General features: G+C 42.1%; 1 protein-coding gene across 1 annotated transcript in view; it reads right to left on the reverse strand.

Moving 5' to 3' along the window:
- LOC126281261 (zinc finger protein 330 homolog) overlaps nt 1–24173 on the reverse strand; it is a 41370-nt gene that overhangs the window by 653 nt on the left and 16544 nt on the right. The window contains exons 3-6 of the mRNA XM_049980064.1: nt 16124–16274; nt 14748–14979; nt 3305–3469; nt 1438–1539 (exon numbers count right to left, since the gene is read on the reverse strand). Coding sequence (XP_049836021.1) covers nt 1438–1539; nt 3305–3469; nt 14748–14979; nt 16124–16274 — 650 coding nt within the window. The remainder of the gene's footprint in view (nt 1–1437; nt 1540–3304; nt 3470–14747; nt 14980–16123; nt 16275–24173) is intronic.

Here is a 24173-nt window from a genome sequence, read left to right on the forward strand (position 1 = left end):
ATAAACCTTTTTCTTAATATTTTGCCTTTTACTTTGTTTTGAATTACGAAAGAAGCAGTCATCATTTCAAATATGTGCAAATGTATCTACAAATTTTTTGATGGCACATGTTTCTGTGTTCTGGCAGAAAACTTGTTAATATATTTGAGTTTGAAGAAGGAGAATGTATATGGAAGTTTTGTCAGAAAGATATCAATAAAGAAAGTGCATTGAAGGTGTCTGCTCAATAGTTCTTTGATCTAAAAGCATATTCGGCAAAATTAAAAAGCTTTGATTAACACCAATCAAGTTGTGATGGTTAAAGTTACTCATCAAACAGGTGTATGTCACTTGTGTACAGAGATTCAGTATTAAACATTAGGGGTAAACTCACATTGAGACCTCTCCACACTTTGTAAAATTTCTCCTACAATTTACTTGAAAACCAGTTACATATGAAACAGATCTAGAGGGTTTGTGGCTTTTACCAACAAATTAAATGTTGTAATAGTTTATGGAAATCATACTGGATGTAATTTAATGTCTCCAATGAACTTTAATATGGCAGCTGCTTGTCATTCCAGTTGAAAATGAAAACCGCTTGCAACCTGAGTGGACTGTTAAATTTTATGGCAACATAATGTGTGACATTTCTGGAAGCAGAACAGAGAGATGGTGGGTACAGACCCACTTTCCCTTGACTTCAACAGACAACCAATAAATGAGATAAATTAGGTCTTCATGGGTAGGTGTCAGAATCCAAGGGTTTGTGTTTTATTCTTATTACCCTTAATAAAATTTTAATCTTTGCCAATGTTTTGCACATGTCAAAAATGTCAATCTGCACAGTGTTTCTGGCACACAATTTACAATAAGGCAGTGACTAGTAAAGTAGTGTGGAGATGAAACTAAAATTTAGTTTGTGACTGTCCTTTTTTAAAAGCCTGAAGTGCATTTAATGGCCTCCTATGTGCCATGTGCATTTTCCAAAACTTTATCATTGTACAAAACTACTACATTCTAGAATGGTATAAGCCCAAGTTTATGACATTCTACAATAGTATTCACATTGAATCTGGCTCACAAACTTTTGCCCTTTCGTCATGTCCATAATTTCTGTAGCTGCTTTTGACTCAATACAGCTTTTTTTAGAAACAGAAGAAGACAATAACTGGATCACTGTTAACTAGAATGTGGTTAGCAAGCTCCAAGATAGACAATTATACATTGTTCTACACAGCATGAAATAAGGTGGGGGTACTATCTCGCATTCACCTCCTTACTTATTCTTAAAGAAAAGGCAGTATTACTTTTCACAAAAATTCACTATCTATAATGATGCGTCAACAGTAAGAAAATTCAAAAATTGTTTTCATCTGAAATTGCAAATAAAACTGAGTTTTGAACTAAGTTTTACACATAAGAAACACCTCTGTCACAAATAAAAGAATACTTTACCTTCAGTATATCCACCGTAATAACCATTGCCTCCTTGAGTATAGTCTCCATCATCATCTTCGTCAACGGCTTGACTCTGCCGACCAAATTTGTGGCTTCTCGCTGAAAATACACCCATGTTTAAGTTGCATTAAAAACAACGAAAGAAGCAGAAAAAGTTCCCACTAAGAGAATCAGATGGGGAAAGATATATTTAACTGGAAAAATCTCATTTCTCCCCCTCCCCACCTACCACCACGCACCCGCACACAAATATTGTCAAAGCTATTTTAAATTTTGTCTTCAGATTCCATGGGACCTTCTGAGACAAAGTAATGGGACAAGTCGCTACATATAAACCTCATAAGAGTACTAAACACAACTACAATGTAGAACAAAAGCGGTATCCTGGCTGCAGAATGATGTTTACATCCCTATTTAGTGCTCAGCAGTCCATATACACTACATAAGGATTTAACTTTATATTCCATCAAATTATTTTCTCATATTCAGAAAACAAAAAAAGTCACAGGAGTGACTAATCAATATCATGTAACTATAAATAAAAGACATAAACCAGGGAAGCAATGCTATCAAAGCCACATTTTGGTTTATGACTTCTTGAGCCCCGTCACTAAAGATACCATGATCACCAGGAGTACTAGCCTCCCTCAGTCTTTTGGTTGAGTGTGTACGCCCACTGTGTTCCGTTATGTTGTGGATTTACCACAGCATCTGCACGAACAGCTAGAGGTACAAAAGTCCACCCAGGCACAGCTCCACTTGCCTTAGAAGACCTCACACAACTAAGGTGCAGCAATATCCCCAGGGGAAAAAAAAGGACAGGTGTACACTCGCACACACATACACACACATATCCATCCGCACATACACAGACACAAGCAGACATATTTCAATATATATATATATATATATATATATATATATTAAAAACAAAGATTCCAAGCGGGAAAGCACGCGCGCGCTCACACACACACACACACACACACACACACACACACACACACACACACAAGCCATGTCGTCTTGTGTGTGTATGTGCGGATGTGTGTGTGTGTGTGTGTGTGTGTGTATGTGCGGATGTGTGTGTGTGTGTATGTGCGGATGTGTGTATGTGCGGATGTGTGTGTGTGTGTGTGTGTGTGTGTGTGTGGGGGGGGGGGGGGGGGGGGGGGCGCGCGAGCGAGCGAGCGTACACTTGTCCTTTTTTTCCCCCTAAGGGAAGTCTTTCCGCTCCCGGGATTGGAATGACTCCTTACCCTCTCCCTTAAAACCCACATCCTTTCGTCTTTCCCTCTCCTTCCTGAAGAAGCAACCATCGGTTGCGAAAGCTAGTAATTCTGTGTGTGTGTGTGTGTGTGTGTGTGTGTGTGTGTGTGTGTTTTTTGTTCATTGTGCCTGTCTGTCGGCGCTTTTCCGCTTGGTAAGTCTTGGAATCTTTGTTTTTAATATATTTTTCCCATGTGGTAGTTTCTTTCTATTTTATTTACATCATATATGTGATGGGACTTACCAAACAAAAGCGCTGGCAGGTCAATAGACACACAAACAAACACAAACATACACACAAAATTCTAGCTTTCGCAACCAACGGTTGCTTCTTCAGGAAAGAGGGAAGGAGAGGGAAAGATGAAAGGATGTGGGTTTTAAGGGAGAGAGTAAGGAGTCATTCCAATCCTGGGAGCAGAAAGACTTACCTTAAGGGGAAAAAAGGACAGGTACACACACACACACACACACACACACACACACACACACACACACGTTATGACAAGAATATTACAGGTCAGACAACACATTAACCTGGTCTGTCACAGTTATCCTTAAAGTTAAGAGATATTACAGAAAGCATATACACAATACTCACTGGACATGCTGAGATCCTTGGTCTGAGATGTTTCATATCCACACTTTGGGCACGGGATTGGCTTGTTCTTCTCATACTTGAAGCCTTTCCTCCTAACATGATCCTCACAATAACAGGTTTTACAGCGAAGACATGAATACTGTCCCAGTTTATTGCACGACTGACCTAAGAAGCAATTAAAACATGCATATTTATCACTCTTAATATTTTCTCCTCTAACACTCAAATCACTTTCCTCAACATTGTTAAAAAGCAATAGATTGCACATGATAATTAGTTGCAATGTAATGTATTAATTTTGTGTAACATATTAGAGGATTGACACCACACCTTCTTGTAAGATTGGTCTTTATTTGAACACTGTTACTGTAGCTTTTCATGAAGCATTCAGAAATTTGAATAAATGAAATAAACACTATGAACTTATTAACAGTTTTGCTGAAATTTATAATAAAATATTTGTTTTCCATTACTCGGTGATTACAGACATAACATTAGTTATTTCTGTGTAAAGATAAAACTGTTACTGTGATGATACAGATACGGACAAAGGTACATGGTAGAAGACATTTACCTCTTACTTCTAATGGTGTATCATACATCAACACATATAGGTATATGGAATGCTATTCAGCAAGGTAGGAAAAGATAGATTGTTACTTACCATAAAGATGACATGTTAAATTGTGGACAGTCACAATTAAAGGACACTTACACCAAAGCTCTCAGCCACAGCCTTCGTTGGAAGAAGAGTAACACACACCATTCATTCACACGAGCACACACAACACACACACACACACACACACACACACACACACACACACACACACACACACACACACGTCACCAACTTCAGCAGCTCAGACCAGAATGTCTGATTCTGGTCCAAGTTGCTGAAGTTGGTCATCATGTGTGCGTGAGGTGTGCCTGCTTGTGTGATTGAATGGTGTGAATCTTGTGAAACACAGCTTGCCCTTTTCATTCATGCAATATGCTGTGAACTATCAGAGCAAGACTATATACAGGCACCCAACTCCTAAATTTGAGTGAAATCATTTGAAATTGAACCATAAAGTATAATGTTTTAAAAAAAGGCATCAGCACACACAAGACAACCTCAAATACATGAATGTCTTTACGGGTTTTCATTTGAAAGTGGAACCCTGTAATTGTCCTGGATGGCTAGTTTACCAGGGGTAAAAATAACATACAGAATGTTCCAGAGATGTGTAATACAACTAATCCTGTTCTCCATGTGTGTAAATACTGTCAAGAAGAGTGAACGGCTGGCAGGTTGTTTGTCGCTGGCACTGTTGGCATACTGAAACATGCTGTCAGTGTGAATGACTTGGGGATTCATGATGTCATGATAACTTTGACAGAATTCAAGTCTGATGCAACAGTGATGAATCTAGTTAATGCAGATGGGTAAAAGAAACATTTGTAGAATATTCAAATACGTAATTAGTGGTATGCTGCTTGACTGTCAGTTTGATTTGACATTTTGGTGAAACTTTACCAAATACAAATTGGAATGGGCAGGTATCAGCTGTAAGGAAAGCAAATGACCCGACTACGTAGTTGGATAGATAAAAATCAATCTATCATGTGGTGACAAGGTGACCTTTGTTTTATGCATGTTCTCCTGTCCCCACTAGGCAAGTAGAATTTTTATCCATCCAATTACATCATATTGTTAAAAATGGCTATGATTTATTGGGAGAGTTCTGAGAAACTGAATGGCACCTGTACATAAGACCACATAAGGACACTTGTGCAAAGCATTCACATTATTACTCAAGTGTTTGGGATCCCACTAGGCCAAATTAAAGGAAGAAGTCAAAAAGTATGAAGTATGCTGATAGACTTGTTACTGAATGGTTTTAGCTGTATAAGAAAGTTACATGATTATGTCTTTATAGAATGAGATTTTCACTCTGCAGCAGAGTATGCGCTGATATGAAACTTCCTGGCAGATTAAAACTGTGTGCCGGACCGAGACTCAAACTCGGGACCTTTGCCTTTTGTAGGCAAAGGTCCCGAGTTCAAGTCTTGGTCTGGCACACAGTTTTAATCTGCCAGGAAGTTTGATGTCTTTCTAGTTTTTCTTAACACTATGCCGTCTGGCATTCTGTTGGTGTTTTGTTTAGGTAACAATAAGTTACACACGTCAACATTCTTTTTGTTTTTATAAGTACATGTGCCCTTTCATCGCAGCAGACGAAAATGCTACGATTATTTACGATGAATATGTGGGCATCTTGTCTGACATTCTGGATGATTTGGCCACTTGTGAAGAAGACATTGAAAGTGAAGCAGAATCGTATGAAGATAGTGAAATACGTCCAAGAAGAATTCAATGAACACTACAGTAGCCAAATGAGTCGTATGACTCAGACGAAAAAGAGAGTGCACAATGGTCAGACTGATTTACAGAGGACCAATAATAAATTTGAAGGAACTCCGGGTCCAAACATATTTCCCGAAGATACACAGACCATCGGGGATATCGTAGAATGATATAATGGGAAAGATCTATTTGAATATGTTAGCAACAAAACCAATGAGTACTACTGTCAAAACTGTAATAGAAGGAAACTGGATAAAAAATAGTGCCAAATTTGTTGATGTTACAGAACCCGAAGTTAGAAAATGTTTCAGCTTTCTATCCTTATGGAAACAGTATTAAATTGTTGATGAATGAATCCGTTGATAGACACACCGATATTTTGCAAAACAATGTCCTGCAACCGATCCAGACAAATGTCATTTTTGCATTTTCCCGACAACAATAAACCAGATAATGCTGACCGGCTTTACAAAGTGCAATTTGTAACTGATTATTTTCCCAAAAAGTTTAAAGAAACTTTTAATCTAAGTCAGAACATCTCAACTGATGAAGGAATGATACCGTGGTGTGGACAGTTTAAAATTTAAAGTTTACAATCCGTCAAAAATTAAAAAATATGGCATACTTTTTTGGATGCTGTGCAATTCGAGTACAAGACACATTTCCTCATTAAAGATATATTCTGGCGCTGGACCGCCGTCGGCAAAAACAGTGATGGAACTATTGACACCTTCTTATGGAAAGTGTCATCACCTCTACATGGATAATTATTATAACAGTCCAGAACTTGCAAAAAGTTACTTGAAAATAAAATTCGAGTTTGTGGAATGATAGGGCAAAACAGAGGATTTCTGGAAAAATTTAAGTGTGAAAGTGTGCAAGAGTCAATGTGTTTGAAGCTTGTCATCAATGCAACGGTGAAGTATTCACCCAGGTATGGAGAGCTTCGAAAGCTAAAACTATATGAATGATCTCTACAATACATAATGCCACTTTGACTAGCACTCACAGAAAATGTAGAAAAACCAGTTACACAATAAAAACCTGATAGTGTATTAGACTACAACAAATATGTGAACAGATAGGATCGGGCAGACCAACATTAGAGTTATTACCCTATATACAGAAAAATGATAAAATGGTCAAAAAAAGATTTGTATGTACTTCTATCACTGCACATTATTTAATGCATTCTGTACATGTCAATATTTCAATACAGAACACAAGAGTCTCCGATTTTACAATTTTTTATTGGAAGTGTCCGATTCGTGGTTAAAAAGACCATGTACCTGCCTCTGAGCAAAACTTGGAGGTTGCCACTACATTGTGTACGTCTCATCATGTTCTGGTTGACAGACTTTACAGTCACACAAACCAACACCAGCTAATACTTATTTCCAAAAGGAATAAACAAAAATGGAGAAACTGCCATGTATGTTCCAAATACAAAGAAGAAGAACAACAGACTTAATGTGCAAGTCTTGTGGAGTTGCGTTACATCTTGGAGACTTTTGCTACATATCATATAAAAGAAAAATACTAAGTACCAAAGACAATGCAAATAAACAAATATATGAAACAAACAAATTTTGTATTTTTTTACGTGTATATACCTTCAACATTTTAATGAAAGTAGGGGAAGAGGGTCGAGAACTTATGAGTACTAACGATGAGATTACAAAAACTTAACGATTTATAATCTCCCGATAATGTCAAGAATGGCCGGCACCAAGCCAAGTAATCCGAATTAGCACTGCTGGCGCCAAGCGAATACATTTGTACAAGATATGCAGATGGTAAAGTGTTAAGCCACGGCCAAACTGGTTTGATGAGCTTTGATGAAAATATGTGGAGGGAAGAAGATGATCTTTTCATGAAATGCAGTCACAAAGTTTAAAGAATCAGATTTTGTGATAGACTTATGAAAAATTCTACTGCAGCTAACAAACATCTCACATAAGGAAAGTAAGTACAAAATAAAGGAAATTAGAATTAGCACTGGGATGTAGGGGGCTATCATCCTTTCCTCCATTTGTGAGGGAATGGTATTACTAGCAACAGTATGAACTATACCTACAACATTCATAGCACAATGGCTTACAGAGTATGTATGTATGCATCTATGTAGATACCTCTTCATTACAGCTTGAATAAAATTACTCTGTGACTGATGGATTGCAGAGGTTGAGTGGTGGTGGTGGTGGTGTCAACGTGCAGAAAGCTGATACATTTGGTAAGGCCTTGTAGGTACCTACAAAACAGGCAACACAGCAAGCATTTGGCACTCAAGGAAGAACTATGATTGGTTAGTGGCTGGCCCCACTTGCTAAAACATCAATTGTCAAGTTGCTACAATCTAAGTATTGTTACATGATCTATGCAAATAATCTTCAACATTCTCATGTAGCACAAATCTCAAAACCTTATTCTTGTCTGTAATGTTTATTGCCTACATTTCACTTCAGTACAATGCTGCAGTCAACATAAAACTTTTTAAAAGAGACTTCATGCAATGAAATCTATATACATTTTCTGAAAAATTCTGTTTTGAGGGAAGCTTTTCTTGCTTTTGCCAGTCTGCAGTCTATACCCTCCTTACTTCTGAAATCATCCACTATCTTGATCAGATGGAAACCCAAGCTACAACAATAAATCTTTTTATTGTTGCCAAAGTGGGTGCAGAAACATGCAATAGCAGATCGTAAGTGCAAAGGGTGGGCACATGCCAGTCAGTGTCAGAAGGTGGAGGGTGGTCAGCAGCTACTGCACCAAGGCGAGGGGGGACATCAAGCAAAAGTGTTGTGAGCTGGAAAAACATACTGCACTGTGGGCCAACTCAAGGAAAAAGTGTTCTGAGCTGAATAAACAGCCACAAACTGTTTTGCACAAATGTCTTATGTGTGTTTTCTATGATTGGTTGGTAAAAAAGTGAAAAGTTGTCTCTGCTTTGATCAGACTGATTTTCAGCATATGGACAAAATACAGTTTAATAAACCTAGGAAGGAGTAAGTTAGAATAACTGAATTTGCATTCACACTGTGCTAAGTCTACCATTAGACCAGAAGCAGATACGGCACTAGAGCAGCTTGAACATGAAACCACACAGAAACTTCTGTGTCCCATATTGTTGCCAGACCACACAGAAAGCCAGACTTACAATTCTGAGAGATGACAAAGTTTAACAATATCTGAAATGAACAGCATATACATAGTCATTGCAACAGCCAGCCAGGTTTCATGTCAAAGACTATACTTTCATTCCATCTTCTAACACAGTTCCAATTGGTAATATATTTGAACCTGAAATAAAAACTAGAAAATCTCAAACTACACTATGTGATCAAAAGTATCTGGACACCCCCCAAAACATTATTTTTCATATTAGTTGCATTGTGCTGCCACCTACTGCCAGGTACTCCATATCTGTGACCTCAGAAGTCATTAGACATCGTGAGATAGCAGAATGTGGCGCTCAGCAGAACTCGTGGACTTCGAACGTGGTCAGGTGATTGGGTGTCACTTGCGTCCCACATTTCTACACGAGATTTCCATAGTCCTAAACACCCCTAGATCCACTGTTTTTGATGTGATAGTGAAGTTGAAATGTGAAGGGACATGCACAGCACAAAAGTGTACACTCCGACCTCGTCTGTAGACTGACATAGACTGCCAACAGTTGAAGAGGGTCATAATGAGTAATAGGCAGACATATATCCAGACCAGCACACAAGAATCCAAACTGCAACAGATTCCACAGAAACTACTATGGCAGTTATGCGGGAGGTGAGAAAACTTGGATTTAATGGTTGAGTGGCTGTTCATAAGCCACACATCTCGCCAGTAAATGCCAAATGACGCCTCTTTGACAAGATGGCGGCGTGTGTAGATGTCCGTGATTTTACTCCTAAAATAAGTTATAGTGAAGCCATTAAAAATTCGTGCGTAAAGTGCAAAAATGAATTCTTAAAGTGTAGTGAACGTATTGCTAGTTTACAATGTGTAATCAGCAGTCTAAGAGTAGAAATCAACAGTCTGAAGTCCAAAAATATGGAGCTGAAGACTAAGCATAACATGGATCCATTGCTTCAAGACAGACAGAAGAACAAAAACTTTCGCCAGAACATGGATACATTGCCGCAAAATGACGCTGATAAATCATCAAAATGGAAGTTAGTACACAACAAGCGTCAATTATTCGGCGCTAAAACGTCGTCTTCAACAAATGTTTCAAGGTTCGAGAATGTAAACAATTTTGATGTACAGAAAGTGAAAACAATCATAAGAAGAGTGTACCGGTAAACTATCGGAAAAAAGTTAGGTTTTATCTTCCGAAGCCACAACGTTCAGTTAATAGCAGTGAAAGTGGCAGTAGTGTGATCCAGTCTGCTGCGAATGAAACGTCAAAAAATCGTCTTCACATTTCCGCTGATAGTCGTGGCAGAGGCATGGCTGATATAGTGAAAAGCAGTTTGAATGGTGCCGATGTTTGTGGAATTGTAAAACCAGGTGCTAAACTCCAAGAAGTTGTAGCGGGGTGTGATCCTGAAAAAAAAAAAAAAAAAAAAAAAAAAAAAAAAAAAGAGTGTGTGATCTTAATAGGTGGCTCAAACAACGTTGCCTGCAACAAAGGGAATGATGTCATACAGTCGCAAAGCAAGAAAATATCGGCGCTTTATCAGTCTAAGGTATTTGTTGTGAACATTCCAAAGAGACATGACTTAATCCCACAGTCCTATGTAAATGAGGCTATCTCACAAACGAACTCTAAGTTAGCAAAGTTGTGTAAGCATTTTAACAATACTTGTGTTGTACATATAAGCAGTTTTGGACGAGGATTATTTACAAGACACGGTATGCACCTGAACAGATCAGGAAAAAAAGAATTAGGTACCCTTTTAAAAACAAAAATATTGGAAGATGTCCACAAATGTACCCCAAAGTTGGAACCAATCGCACTTAAATGGCTCCAGCCATCAAGTCAGACTCAGTTTCAATCTCAAATATTTCAGGAAATTGTTAGTAATGAACGTACTGCTTGTGTAGCTTCAGATAATTTTTTAGGCAAAAGTTTACATCTGCATCTAACTCCAAAGCAATGACAATTTTTCACCAGAATGTGGGAGGACTTGGTAATAAAGTAAATGACATTACTGTTCTGTTAGAGGAACCACAAGGAATAAAAGATACTGATGTATTATGTTTTAGTGAACATCATGTGAAAGATATTTAAAGGTTACAGCTAAGCGGTTACTGTCTGGCAGTGCATTACTCTAGAAACATCATGGAAAAAGGTGGAGTGGTAATTTATGTAAAAAACAACATATCTTACAATGCATTAGATTTAAAGAGCCATTGTATAGAGCAACAAATTGAAGTATGTGGCGTTGAGATTACTGTAAATGACATCATGGTTATAGTGTATAGATCTCCCTCAGGGAAATTGAATGTATTTCTTAAGCACTTAGATTCTTTATTATCCAAACTGTACTCAAAGTCCAAGAACTTAATAATTACTGGTGACTTTAATGTTGATTTCCTAAATGAGAGCAATAGTAAAGCTGATTTAGTACATTTAATGGAGTCTTATAATCTGATGGCAATTGTAGATTTCCCAACTACGGTTACTGTTAACAGTAAAAGTCTGATAGACAATATATTTATAGATAAGTCTAAATGCAATGAGATCACTGTACATCCAGTCCTTGGCCTTTCTGATCATGGTGGTCAATTACTTAGGCTCAAATACATCAGTGTGTGCAACAGTCCTGAGCATTCCTGGAAATCTTTTAGGATAATAAATGAAGAGGGCCTTATGAAATTCAATGACAGCCTAAAAGAGATAGATTGGAGCCCAGTATATAGGGAAACAGATGTAAACAAAAAGTACAATTCATTTTTAAATGAATTTATGTCTTTATTTGAGTCCATCTGTCCCAAAAAAAAAATAGTTAGAAATAGACATACAGGCAATGCCAAGAAGTCTTGGATCACTACAGGGATAATATCATGTAGAACAAAGAGGATGTTATACAGTTCTCTCAGGATTTGTAATGATCCAAAGAAACGACAACACTACAAACTTTACTGTAGCATTCTCAAGAAGGTTATAAATAAATCTAAAAGTATGTGCATAAAATCAGAAATTGAAAGCTCAGAAAATAAAATTAAAACTCTTTGGAATGTAATAAAGAGGGTAACTGGCAGGAAAACAGAGAACATGTCTCAGGTAGAGATTATAACAGGGGACAGTATCATAAAGAAACCTGAGTTGGTTGCAGAAATATTTAATAACCACTTTTTGAGAGCAGCAGAGAAGACAGGCTGTAATGGTTCTATGGAAGAATCATTCTCCCTCCTACAGAAAGCTATTAGCAACAGAATCCCACAGTTATCTTTACCTCCAGTTACTGTAAGCAAAGTCATAAGAGTAATCAGATCATTAAAAAATAAAAATTCTGCTGGTGTGGACAATATTTCTAGTACGATACTAAAACACTGTTATAAATTTGTTAGTCCCGTCTTATGCAACATATACAATACATCCCTACAAGAAGGGATTTTCCCTGACAGACTAAAATTGGCTGTAGTGATTCCTCTCTTTAAAAAAGGTGAAAAAAACGATGTAACAAACTATCGCCCAATATCCCTATTAACTACCTTCTCGAAAATTCTTGAGAAACTCATACACAGGAGGATTGTGGATCATCTCAACTTCCACAGTATCTTAAGCAAAAATCAGTTTGGTTTTCGTGCTGGTCTTTGTACCGAACAGGCAATATTCTCTTTCAGCAACCAAGTTTTGGAAGCCATTAACAAAAAAATGTCTCCAGTGGGTATTTTTTGTGATCTTACGAAAGCCTTTGACTGTGTAAACCACCAAATTCTTTTGAAAAAGGCAGAATACTGTGGTTTAGATGGTACTGTTGGCTTGTGGCTGCAATCGTATCTGAAGGATCGGAAGCAGACAGTAATGCTAAATGGCTCTTCTGGAAAACCTGCCTCGTCTGAGTGGGTCACAATAACATGGGGGGTGCCTCAAGGCTCCGTTTTGGGCCCATTGCTGTTCCTCATCTTCATCAATGATCTTCCTCTTTGTTCTGAGACAAACAGCAAATTTACCCTGTTCGCTGATGATACCACAATTCTAATTGATGATTTGATAGATCACAATCTTGAACAAACTACAAATACTGTCTTTAATGACATCTTAAATTGGTTCTCTTCAAATGGTCTCTCACTCAATGCAAATAAAACTCATTATATGAGGTTCCATACATCACAAAGTAATCTCAATGAAATTAACATAAAATGTAGAGATCAACCAATACAGAAAGTTGAAGATACAAAATTCCTGGGTGCTTATATAGACAGTAAATGTAATTGGTCAGTTCACATTCTACATCTATGTATGAAACTTAGCTCGGCAACATTTGCATTACGGGTAATTTCTTCAGTGGCTGAAGTTGACGCCATTAAGGTTGCCTACTTTGGCTACTTCCACTCATTGATGTCATATGCTATCATGTTCTGGGGGAAACAACCACTTGCAAAAAAAGTTTTCACCGTCCAAAAAAAAGCAATCAGAATAATGTGTGGGGTCCATCAAAGACACACTTGCAGGCACTTGTTACGAAAGATAGGTATCCTAACAACTGCCTCACAGTATATTTTTTCCTTGCTGACATCTGTGTGCAAAAATTATTCTATCTACCAAGACAACAGTAAATTCCATGGCTATAACACCAGAAACAAAAACAATCTACATGTCGAAATGAAACGTCTCACTCTGGTACAAAAAGGAGTTTACTACTCCAGCATTAAGCTGTTCAATGCTCTCCCACTACATATCAAAAGTGTTCATACGGAACTGCCAAAATTTAAACAAGTTCTCAAAGATTACCTGACAGAGAGATCTTTTTATACTGTAGATGAATATTTGAAAGAAAGTGTACATCATTACTAAACTTAATGTGTCTAGAACTAGTTCAATTGATTTTATTGAGCATTTGAGCATAATCACAGTTTTTGCAACAACAAATTGGCTGTACCTGTATTTACTCATGTAGGCCTAATGTCTGATTTAACCTTGTGCTCTTATTTGTAACCTTTATTTGAAACTTTTTTCTGTTAAATAGTTGTTATGTTATTTAGCTGACATTGTATATATTACTGTATTTATAGTATGTCTTACTTAGACTATGTACAATTTGGCATTGAATTGCCCTTGTATTTATTGTAAGTTTAAATTGAAACCTGTACAATTTGACACGTTCCATATCCTTGTGATTGACTCACTAACTGGATCTACGGAACATGAAATTAATAAATAAATAAATCACTTGGTGTAAGAAGGGTAAACATTGGATGACTGAACAGTGGAAAAATTTTGTGTGGAGTGCTGAATAACTGAACAATGTGGTGATTTGATGGCAGGGTGTGGGTATAGCGAATGCCCAGTGAATGTCATCTACCAGTGTGTGTAGTGCCAACAGTAAAATTCGGAGGCAGTGGTGTTATTGTGTGGTCGTTTTTTTCATGGAGGGGGTTTGCACCCCTTGTTTTTTTGAATGGCACTATCACAGCACAGTGCTACATTGATGTATTAAGCACTTTCTTGCTTCCCACTGTTTAAGAGCAATTCAGGGATGGCTATTGCATCTTTCAACACAATCTAGCACTGTTCATAATGCACGGCCTGTGGTGGAGTGGTTACACGACTATAACATCCCTGTAATGGATTGGCCCGCACGGAGTCCTGACCTGAATCCTATAGAACACCTTTGGGATTTTTTGGAATGCAGACTTCATGCCAGGCCTCACCAACCGACACAGATACCTCTCCTCAGTGCACCACTCCGTGAAGAATGGGCTGCCTTTCCCTAAGAGACCTTCCAGTGCCTGATTGAATGTATGCTTGCAAGAGTGTAAGCTGTCATCAAGGCTAAGGGTGGGCCAACACAGTATTGAATTCCAGCATTGTCGATGGAGGGTGCCACGAACTTTTAAGTCATTTTTAGCCAGATGTCTGGATAATTTTGGTCACATAGTGTACGATAATTTGACAGAAGAAATATGAAATCATATACTTACATTTAAAGTTCTCTGATTCAAGAACCTGGCATGATGCTTGGTGCTCAAACTGATCATCTTCACATAAGAAGCTGCCACAGAATGAACAACAAAAGATTCGCCCACCATGATCCCAAACACTTCGTTCACACTCAATGCAAACGGCATCCTGTAGTGGACATGTGCATGCATGTGTTGTGAGGCAACGCCGCCCATGGCATACCCATGCCTCACAAAAGTCACAAATGGCTCCCTAAAAAGAAATATGAGTGAAGACAATTTTTTTTACAGATGAAAAAATTATAATGAAAGTGATCAACAAAATGTAACTGCAATTAAATAAAAGCCACATTGAAAGGATACATTACAAATTACCATATTGAGGAGGCATCAAACAACACACAGGTATAATGAAAAAGACTGCTAAAATATTAACACACACGCGCTCTCTCTCTCTCTCTCTCTCTCACACACACACACACACACACACACACACACACACACACACACACACACACACACACACACAAATTATGTTCCTCCATGACACTAGTTTGAAAAAAATAGTGCTGCTGTATTTTGACTGGTGGATTAGGCTAGAGTGGCAGTTGCGTCATGTGGTGTGGCTAAAGGAAGAGAGAGCTGGTAGGTAGGAAAAGGGGTTGACGATGGGAGGCTAATGATTTCGAGGGAGGCAGCTGGTTTTCCAGCTAGAAATGTTCAAGAGAGATGGCAAGTGCATGGGCTATGCATGTGATGCACAGTTGTTAGAGCCGGTGGGGAGCAGTGCACACTGAAGATGAGTTGAAGAAATGAACTGGAAAAAGAGGGGGAGGGGAGGGGGGGGGGGCTGGCAGGACAGAGGAAGGGGAAATTGTTGGGTGAAGCGGGTGGTGTCAGTTGGTTACTGAAGACACAGCAGCATGTGATGCAGGAGTAACAGGTGTGTTGCAAGCATAATTTCCACCTGTGTATTTCAGAGAAGCTTTGTTGATCATCTGGTGGCACAACATGCTCAATTTCTATTGTTCCTTCATAGCCCAGATCATCTGAATCCTCGCCCTCCCCACCCCCCAAACCACCACCAGCTTCTCTGAATTATGCAGATGGGGGTTATCCCTGCAACATATCCATGCTCCTTTAATCGTCCTGGCCTCAATCGCTGGTAACTCACTGTTACCACAACATCTAGGCAACAGTTTCCCTTTCCTTTTCTCTGGCCTGTCGTCACTACTCCCATCCCCCCCCCCCCCCCCCCCCCCCACACACACACAAAATCTCTATCTCGAAAAAGGATTAATCCAAAAGTTAGCAAGTTTTCTTTCGCCAGAATGAGAGAGCAACATATGAAATGTTCCACAGGACATTGTGTTATTTGTAGAAACAGAAAAACTTACCACCATGCCAAGGCCAGTTGTGAAAACTCCTGCGTGACGTACAACACAATCTCCAGTCTTGAGCATGCATTTTACTTTTCCACATTGGGCACATTGGGGTAGTCTCTGGATACTTTGACAGAAGTAACAAAATGCACGATTTTTCTGTTTCCTATTAAAAAAAAAGGCAAATTCATAAATCCAAAATTCACTAGCAGAAGAATTTCTCATTCTAGACAAATTATGGCCCGATATATTCTCATTTTCAATTTCCCATCCACATAGCACATTTTCTAGTACTGAAGTTATTATCACACAGACTCTGCAAACTCAGCAGTCCAGTTTTTTAACTGGAGTTATGCCTGTTTTTGTAGCAAACAAAAATACAGTGGCATGGTTGGTTGGTTGGTTTGTGGGATTAAAGGGACCAGACTACTATGGTCATCGGTCCCTTGTTCCATAAAAACTAAAACCACACGAAGAGAATAAAAAACGAACAACAGGAAAGACAGCAGACGAAACAGGACATGAAATACTCTGACAGAGACCAGACAAAACAAATTAAAACACAGTGTGACGGTGGTTGGCCGACCGTAAAGAAAAAGAGGAAAAGCCAACCACCAAGAACACTTTAAAAACTCAGTTTAAAATCAGAGGCTAAAAGCCAGAATCAACAATAAAAAACAAACACTCAGATTAAAGAATAAAAACCCCCTGCCCGAATAAAACACAAAACCAAGTCCACCATGGCAGAATCATCTGATAAAAGAGCAGAGAGCGTGTCAGGCATTGCAAAAGTCTGCCTGAGCACGGTTAAAAGGGCGCACACCGACACAATATGGACCACCGTCAATGACGCCCCACAACGACAAAGAGGGTGATCCTCACGACACAGTAAATAACTGTGCGTGAGTCGGGTGTGGCCAATGCGGAGCCGACAAACGACGACTGAGTCCCTGCGGTTGGCTCGCATGGATGACCGCCACACAGTCGTCGTGTCCTTGACGGCACGAAGTTTGTTAGGGGTGGTCAGACTGCGCCATTCAGCATCCCAAAACGAGAGAACTTCGCGGCGTAAGACTGCCCGCAAATCAGCCGCCAGGAGGCCAATCTCCAGAGATGGCGCACTGGTGGCCTCTTTCGCCAGGCGGTCAACAGTTTCATTGCCGGGTATACCAACATGGCCTGGGGTCCAAACAAAGACCACAGACCTGCCGCTACGGGCGAGAGTATGCAGGGACTCCTGGATAGCCATCACCAGACGAGAACGAGGGAAATACTGGTCGAGAGCTCGTAAACCCCTCAGGGAATCGCTACAGATAACAAAGGACTCACCTGAGCAGGAGCGGATATATTCTAGGGCACGAAAGATGGCGACCAACTCAGCAGTGTAAACACTCCAGCCAGCCAGCAACGAACGTTGTTCAGAATGGTCCCCTAGAGTTAGTGCATAACCGACTAGACCAGCAACCATCGAACCGTCAGTGTAAACAACGACAGAGCCCTGATACATGGCCAGGATGGAATAAAAGCGGCGACAGAAGGCCTCCGGAGGGACTGAGTCTTTCGGGCCCTGTGCCAAGTCGAGCCGAAGGCAAGGGCGAGGCACACACCACGGGGTTGTACGCAGAGGGGCCCGGAAAGGAGGTGGAGCAGGGAAACACCCAAGCCAGGAAAGAAGCTGTTTGACACGTACGGCGATCGGACAACCCAACCAGGGCCGACGTTCTGGCAGATGAACGACTGACTGCGGGAAGAGGACACGATAATTTGGATGCCCGAGCAAGCTAAAAACATGGGCAGCATAAGCAGCCAGTAATTGTTGGCGTCGTAACCACAGTGGAGGGACACCTGCCTCCACAAGTATGCTGTCCACAGGGCTGGTTCGGAAGGCACCAGTGGCAAAGCGTATCCCGCTGTGGAGAATTGGGTCCAGCACCCGCAACACAGATGGGGATGCTGAGCCATAAGCCAGACTCCCGTAGTCCAGACGGGACTGGATTAAACCCTGGTAAAGCCGTAGGAGAGTAGATCGGTCGGCGCCCCACCTGGTGTGGCTCAGGCTGAGCTGTAGTAAAGGCAGAAGTCGTCAGCATACAGGGAAGCGGAGACAGTATTTCCCACGGCTGCAGTGAGCTCGTTAATAGCTATTAAAAACAGACACACACTGAGAACAGAACCCTGTGGCACACCATTCTCCTGGACTTGTGAGGAACTATATGAGGCCGCGACTTGCACGCGGAAGGTACGATACGACAGAAAATTGCGGATATAGATCGGCAGAGGGCCCTGAAGACCCCATCCATGAAGCGTAGAAAGGATGTGATGATGCCATGTTGTATCATACGCCTTCCGCAAGTCGAAAAAGACAGCAACCAGATGCTGACGGCGGGCAAAGGCAGTACGGATGAGCGACTCCAGGCTCACCAGATTGTCGGCGGCGGAGCGGCCTTTACGGAGCCCACACTGAGACGGAGCCAGAAGGCCTCGAGACTCCAGTACCCAATTCAAGCGCCGGCTCACCATCCGTTCAAGCAACTTGCAAAGAACGTTGGTGAGGCTAATGGGACGGTAGCTGTCCACCTCCAAAGCGTCCTTCCCTGGTTTCAGAATGGGGACAACAAGACTTTCCCGCCACTGCGACGGAATCTCACCCTCGACCCAAATGGGGTTGTAAAGATCGAGGAGGCGTCGCTGGCAGTCCACTGAAAGGTGTTTCAGCATCTGAGAGTGGATGCTATCTGGCCCAGGAGCGGTATCAGGACAAGCGGCGAGGGCGCTTCGAAATTCCCACTCACTGAATGGAACATTGTGAAAAGAAAGACTCCGACTTTCTATCCGCTCCTTAATGGAGCGGAAGCCCAATGGGTAGTTGGCAGAAGCGGAATTCATAGCAAAGTGCTCTGCCAAGTGGTTTGCAATGACGTCGGAGTCAGTACAAACTGCTCCATTCAGTGAGAGCGCAGGGACACTGACAGGGGTCCGATAGCCATAGAGGCGGCGAATCTTGGCCCAGACCTGCGATGGAGTGACATGGAGGCCAATGGTGGACACATACCGCTCCCAGCAGTCCTTTTGCGTTGGCGGATAATGCAGCGGGCTCGCGCATGCAGCCGTTTGAAGGCGATAAGGTGGTCGATTGAGGGATGTCGCTTGTGACGCTGGAGCGCCCGCTGGTGAGCTTTAATCGCTTCAGCGATCTCAGGCGCCGAAGGGACCCAGAAGAACGGGGAATGGCAGATTCGGTGGCAGTAACGATGCCAGTGGTGACCGATTGAACCACTACATCTATGGCATCGTTAGAGAGAGGCTCAATAGCGGCAGTGGAGGAGAACAAGTCCCAGTCAGCCTTATTCAGAGCCCATCTGCTAGGGCGCCCACAAGAGGACGCTGTGGCAGTGACAGAAAGATCAGAAAGTGGTCACTACCACACAGGTCGTCATGCACTCTCCATTGGACGGACGGTAAGAGGCTAGGGCTACAGATGGAAAGGTCAATGGCGGGGTATGTGCCATGCGCCACACTGAAGTGTGTGAAGGCACCATCATTTAAGATCGAGAGATCGAGCTGCGCCAATAAATGCTCAACGATGGCGCCTCGACCTGTTGCCACTGACCCACCCCACAGATGGTTATGGGCGTTAAAGTCGCCCAGTAACAGGAAAGGTGGAGGCAATTGAGCTATCAGAGCAGCCAGGACATGCTGCGCGACATCACCATCCGGTGGAAGTAAAGACTGCAGACTGTAACAGCCTGTGGTGTCCACACCCGAACAGCGACAGCCTCTAAAGGTGTGTGGAGAGGTACAGACTCGCTGTGAAGAGAGATCAGGATATAGATGCAGACGCCACAAGACACCCTTTTATAAGCTGCCCGGTTCTTATAATAACCCCGATAGCCACGGAGGGCGGGGGTTCGCATTGCCGGAAACCAAATTTCCTGCAGAGCAATGCAGAGGAAAGGGTGAAGGCTGATGAGTTGGCGGAGGTCAGCTAGATGGTGGAAGAAACCGCTGCAGTTCCACTGGAGGATGGTGTTGTCCATGGCTGAGAAAGGCTTGACGGGACTGGGAAGGGAGATTACGCCACTGGGTCACCTGCTGTCTCCGATTTAGCACCTGTGATAGTGCTTTCCATGGCATGTGATGGACCGGCAAGATGGAGTTCCTCAGCAGACGCCAGAATCTCCACCGCATCCTCAGACGCAGAGCTGGAAGGTTGCAGTGGGATGGCTGCCACCGCGAGTTCCTTGGGCTGAGAGCTCCTCTTGGGTTTCTCACGCCGTTCCTTGGGTCGCACCGGCTGGGAGGGCTTCACCGATTCAGTCTCCGGGACGGTGGAGGATCATGAAGCCCTACGACCAGCTGACTGCGGGCACTTACGCCATTGTCGGTCGTCAGGCTTATCGCTGGCGGAAACCTGGGAAGGGAGGGACCCAAGGGACCCCTTGCGAGCGTGAGAAGCCGAAGAAGTTGTACACTTCTCCGGCTTAGAAGTGGGGATGGACGTCCCCGATGGGTGGGATGGTGTTGCTCCTGAGGTAGGTGGCGCAGGAGCAACCCGGTGGGTAGAGCCCCCCACTGGCGAGGGGGCAGGAGGAGTTTTACTACTCGTCGATCCAGCCACAATTGGAGAAACAGACGGGGCTAGCACAGGTGTTGTAGCAGCAGAGTAGGAAGATGTCATTCTCACAGGATGGCGTCTGTCGTATTTCCTCTTGGCCTCAGTATAGGTTAGTCGGTCCAGGGTCTTGTATTCCACAATTTTACGCTCTTTCTGGAAAATTCGGCAGTCTGGCGAACAAGGTGAATGGTGCTCCCCACAGTTGACACAGATGGGAGGCGGGGCACATGGAGTATTGGGATGTGATGGGCGTCCGCAATCTCGACATGTGAGGCTGGAAGTGCAGCGAGAAGACATGGCCGAACTTCCAGTACTTAAAGCACCGCATCGGGGGAGGAATATAGGGCTTAACGTCACATCGGTAGACCATCACCTTGACTTTTTCCGGTAATGTATCCCCTTCGAAGGCCAAGATGAAGGTACCGGTAGCAATCTGATTTTCCTTCGGACCCCGATGAATGCGCAGGAGGAAATGTACACCTCGGCACTTTAAATTGGCGCGCAGCTCTTCATCAGACTGCAAAAGAAGATCCCTATGGTAAATAACTCCCTGGACCATATTTAAACTCTTATGGGGTGTGATCATAACGGCAACATCCCCCATCTTGTCACAAGCGAGTAACCGTCGTGACTGGGCAGAGGATGCCGTTTGTATCAGGACTGACCCAGAGCGCATTTTTGACAAGCCCTCCACCTCCCCAAACTTGTCCTCTAAATGCTGGGCGAAGAACTGAGGCTTCAACCCTCATACAAACTAAGAAGCAGGGCGAATAACTGCTACTGTCATCCTGAGACTTACGTTCCTCCCATGGTGTGGCCAGGGAGGGGAACGTTTTCGGATCGTACTTCTGAGCATTAAACTGAGCCCGAGAACGCTTAGAGACTGCTGGCGGCTGGCCACCAGCGAGAGACGATGTACCACACTTCATTGCGGGTCATCCGCCCTGATGCCACCTACTCCGACCAAGGGCCCTCCCCACGGGCGCCACCCAGCCACGGCCAGAGCCACCTGGCAGGATGGCCGTTGCCGGGAGTCCCGATACCCCAGGAGGATAGTTCTCTACTTCTTGGCATACGTGGGGAGTTAACGGCGCAGGCATCAGTAGAGCGATCTCTGTGTTGTCAGGGGGCTACAACCAACAGGGTACATGGCGGCCCCACCACAACGGACTGGCTACTGTGCTGGATGTTAGGTAACATGTAGTCCATGGTCGCCGTCGGTGCAGAAAGAGGCACTGCACAGTGCAAGGTGTTAACTGCACGCAGAAAAAGAGTCATGCCCAAGAGATGGAGAGCGGACAGGACTGCAGTTCAACGGTGTATAAGCTGGCGAAAGGTCTGATCGCAAAATGGACACAATGCACCAAGTAAGGCGCCCTTCCCCAATCGGCTCATTCTTCGGAAAATTATGAGAGATGTAGGTCAAACCCAACAGGGGACCATCATATAAGGCCGAAAAGTTTGAGACTCCTTTTAGTCGCCTCTTACAACAGGCAGGAATACCGCGGGCCTATTCTAACCCCCGAACCCGCAGGGGGCTACACTGGCATGAAACCATCTAACTTCTTTTCTACCCTCAACCTCAGGTGAAACAACAAATACATTAAAGGAACCGATCCGATAAAATTTTTAACATTTGTTAGTTTGTAGGACTGTAAGGATGTTCACACACTATAAAAACTAATATCAAATACATTATTATCACATAAAAGTATGTGTCTGTGGTTCTGGACGCGAGTCAGTAAAGAACATACTTTCCCCATTAAAACATTCTTTCGGTGATCACAAAGAAAAATCAGGAAACTAGTACGTATATTGGAACACATGATTGCTTTTTATAAATCTGTCCACTGAGAACAGCACAAGCAAAAACACCAACTGTATCAATATAAGAAAAGTAAGACATCTCTGGTCTCAAGGCTTTACGATGTAGTGAAGCCAGTCTTCACAATATGCCAATATCAAGTGCTAGGCCTCATTGCCAGAACATAACTGAGCAATCAGCCTCACCAGCTGAATGTCATACAGACCAGCTGCAACACTTATTATATGCAGTCCAGTAAGACTGCTACTGGTTATGTTCAGGGGGTCAAATGTAGCACTTTATAAGGGCATAATGTTGAAACCTTCTGTACTGAATGGTACATAGTTGCAACTGGAACTGTCTTTTGCTTCTTAGATAAAAATTTTGCTCATCATAAACATCAATGTACTGAACATGAAATCAGTATAATATTATTATTATTATTATTAATAATGGATTCATTACCCCTACCTACATAGTGTAATAATACTCACAACACCTACCAAGACAAATGCATCCATACAGTAAGGATTTGGCAAAGTAGTTTGAAATGAATTAGTGCACAGGATAAGTAAATTAATGCTAATGTAACATCATCAGAAAATGTAACAACTGTAAAATATCTCTGAGTACGCATCTGCAGAGTCTTAAGTGGCACCACATAAAACCAGTTTTAGGGAAAGCAGATTAAAGAATTTAATAAAATGTAATTCAGTCACATTAAAGGTAGCTCACAAAACCTTTGTTCGGCTGATTCTTGAACACTATTCACAAAACTGGAAACCTTATCAATTTGGATTGATAGAGACGATCCAAAGAAGACCACCACATTTTGTCATGGAAATCTTTCATAATCGCAAGAGATCACCAACAAACTCCAGTGGTAGACAGCTCAAGACAGGTGTTTTCCATTATACTTCCTTTTAAAATTCTGAATGAGTAGGACTCAAGAAGAATTGTGTATCATACCATTGCCTTCAAAATGCACCTTCGTGAAATAACCATAATGATAAAAATCAGAGAATGTGAGCTCAAGCAATGGACTGTAGGAAAAGATAGATTGCTACTTACCATAAAGAAGACATGTCAAAGTTGCAGGCAGGCACATTTACAAGGCACTCAAATGTAGCTTTTGACCACAGTTTTTTCCCTGTAAACACACACACACACACACACACACACACACACACACACACACACACACACACACACACACACAATCACTAAGTCCAGCATCTCGGGCAGCAATGTAACATCACATTGGGGAAGGTATAGTAGTGTATGTGTGTGCGGAGACACAAATGCTGTCTGGTGGAGTGTGCTGGGACCAGAGTCCAACAGATGCAGTGTCAGGAGGTTGCGGGGTATGGAGGTGAGGGGAAAAAGGAACAAAACATGAGAGAAACAGGTAAAGACAGTTGGATGCAGTGATAGAGGGCTACAAATAAACAGGGTGGGAGACAAGAATGGGGAGGAGATGATAGGACATACAGGGTGGAAACTCTTGGGTGGAGGATGTGTGGACAGTAGGTTGAAGCCAGGATAATTACGGGAGCGGAGAATGTGTTGTAATAACTCCCATCTGCACAGTTCAGAAAAGCTGGTAGTGGAGGGAAGGATCCAGATAGCTCAGGTAGTGAAGCAAA

The sequence above is a fragment of the Schistocerca gregaria genome, chromosome 7 (genome assembly GCF_023897955.1).
Source record: "Schistocerca gregaria isolate iqSchGreg1 chromosome 7, iqSchGreg1.2, whole genome shotgun sequence".
NCBI classification, from domain to species: Eukaryota; Metazoa; Arthropoda; class Insecta; order Orthoptera; family Acrididae; genus Schistocerca; species Schistocerca gregaria.